The sequence below is a fragment of the Mus pahari genome, chromosome 5 (assembly GCF_900095145.1).
Source record: "Mus pahari chromosome 5, PAHARI_EIJ_v1.1, whole genome shotgun sequence".
NCBI lineage: Eukaryota > Metazoa > Chordata > Mammalia > Rodentia > Muridae > Mus > Mus pahari.
The window spans coordinates 134,091,332-134,093,991 of record NC_034594.1 but is presented as its reverse complement, the minus strand read 5'-3'; the positions used below and the strand labels follow the sequence as shown (position 1 = coordinate 134,093,991).

Sequence of the window (2,660 nt, the reverse complement as noted above, 5' to 3'; positions counted from 1 at the left end):
GAAGGAAGGAAGGAAGGAAGGAAGGAAGGAAGGAAGGAAGGAAGGAAGGAAGGAAGGAAGGAAAAGTACCCAGCACCTTACTGTGCACCACTGAGAATTCTCATAGGCAGACACCAACTTGGGGCTGTGTGGAGGGAAGAGCTATTTGGGAATCTGTTCTGCCGAGAGCTCAGAAACAAGTGAAACGATGTGAGCACGCCCTGTAATGAGTTCATGCTCCCTGAAGGCCACTCTTTAAATAGCTGAAGAAGTAACTTCCCATGGAGGCAAACAGATGGTGTGGTTGCTTTTTTCCAATCACAAAACAGATACCGTGAGATGCTCAGTAGGTCCCAGGCACTTCCTCATAAAGCTCACCCTGGCATCGAGCCTTTCTGGAGCATATTCTTAGCCATGCCAACAGCTCTGAGGCAGGCACTGAACATTTTCCTGGGTTGTCACATACAGGTACCTGCAAGATAGTCAGATACTGCAAGCCACAGGACGACTGAGAGGCAGCAACTGGTCTGCTGTCTGAAGCTTAAGCAAAACAATTTTTTGGGAGTTTTTTTCTTCTTCTTCATTTGTTTGGGCTTTTAAACCTATGTGTAGTAGGGCCCTAGCTTTGAATATGCAAACAAGATATGCATTCTTATGAAACAGTTTAATATTATAATTGTCATCGGCCGCCTTCTGGCACCAGCAGACTCGCATCTAGCCCTTTTTGCATTGGGCTATTTTCATGCAGAACTGGATTTATATTCACATGGAGACTCAGGACAAGGTAGGCAATGTCTGTTACTTCTCTGCAGGTAAACAGCCGTGAGCCAGTTTCCAGAAACACCAGGTCACTTCTGAAGAAGCCCCTATCTAACGTGCATCTCACAAAGCCATCCGAGTCCTTACTGAAGTCTTCTGTTTCTTGATTTTTATTTCCTCTAATGTGTAGGGGTGTTTTGTCTGAATGTATGTCTGTACCATATGCACCCTGGTACCTGTGGGGTCTAGATGGGCTAGCACCCAATCCCCTGGAATTGGAGATAGCAGTTGTGAGCCGCCATGTGGGTGCTGAGACCTGAACCTGGGTCCTCTGAAAGAACAGCCAGTCCCCTTAACCACTGGGTCATCTTTCCAGCTCCCTAGAGTCTTCTCCCTTCCCACCCCATTTAAAGTACCACTGAAGGTTTGTTTTGTACCTGTTACCAAGGCAACTACTTCCAGATCCCTCTGTCCTCTCCTAAATGTCTCTAACTGTTCTTAGCTCCCTCCCCAGGCCCTGTTTGTCTTCTTCTAAAGTCTTCTCTCCTAGGAACTTCTCCATGTTCTCTGTTTATTTGGTTTGGTTTTGGGAGGACTGTGGTGGAGGAGGGACAGCCCCAATTAGATGTTTTCCTTTGTAAGAGTCGCCTTGGTCATGGTGTCTCTTCACAGCAGTAAAACTCTAAGACAAGGACTAAGTCATATGGATGATAAACAAATCATATATATATATATATATATATATATATATATATATATATGATTTAAATGACTATGGAAAGCGGGCGGGGCTTAATCCAGACGAGACTTTGGGATGGTCTCAGACAAGGCCTGGAGGAGCAAGCTGAGTCACATAGGGGACATTTTACTTGTCAGTTCTTCTTGGACCAGTGACTCCTCTTCAACTCATTCACCTTTTGTGCTTATCTCATTGCTAGCAGTGACTCCACAACCATAAACTTTACCGTGAGGGTCCACCACTACCCAGTTCAAATTTGGCTTTCTTTGGGATTTTCAATTCTCTTTCTGTTGTTTTTGGTTTGGTTTGGTTTGGTTATTATGGGGGTGGGTGGTTTTGCTTTGTTGTGTTGTGTCTTGCCCTGATTTGTTTGAAATAGAGCCTCATATGCACACCCAAATGTATCCACACACATAGAACCACACACACATACACACACACACAGAGTTCAGGCTGTTTTCTGAAGCACCTCATATAACAAATTATTGGAACTCGTTTGACTACTGAACTCGGTCTGTTGGTCAAATACATGACAAGCTGATCTTACAAGCTATGGATGCACTTACGAAAGGTCATCCCCACCCACACCACCTCCAACAAAACCAACCAGTGCCTGTTTCTTACCCGATAGATTGATTCACGTCCAGAAATTTGCCTTATCAATAGCTTGGCATCTTCCTGACTTTTGACATAGCCTTTTGTAATACTGTACATCAAGCTGAGGCTCTTTTTGATCTGAACATCTGCCATATTTATTAGTATTGGTATTATAATCTGGAATGATGATGGGGGCAGGGAAATCATACATCTTATTAAGAGCTTTCTCTCTCATGGGGATCTAGTTTACAATGGTTACGTGTTTGTACAGTGATGAGGGGAGTGTGGGTACAGGCTACAAAACAAGGATGGGGACCACAGGAGGGAATAAAAGGAGCTGACCAAGGCAGGGAGGGCAGCAGCACACGGGGCATGAAAATAGAAAGGAGGCTGGTGCAGGGGTGGGGTGTGCTACAAGAAGGGGCAGCGGGACAGGAGAGAAGAGGGGAAAATAGAAAACTAATTTTAAAAAAATCTGACTTCATTTGAAAATCCCATAATGAAACCTAATTAGTGTATGTTAATTTATTTTTTAACAAGAAAAAGAAGGAAGGAAGGAAGGAAGGAAGGAAGGAAGGAAGGAAGG

The 2,660-nt window shown here is 44.2% G+C and overlaps 1 protein-coding gene across 1 annotated transcript in view; it reads right to left on the bottom strand.

Annotated features, from left to right (window-relative positions):
• The window catches only part of Slc9c2 (solute carrier family 9 member C2 (putative)), a 58,247-nt gene that overhangs the window by 17,442 nt on the left and 38,145 nt on the right, over positions 1–2,660 (bottom strand). The window contains 1 exon segment of the mRNA XM_021198581.1: positions 2,102–2,251. Coding sequence (XP_021054240.1) covers positions 2,102–2,251 — 150 coding nt within the window.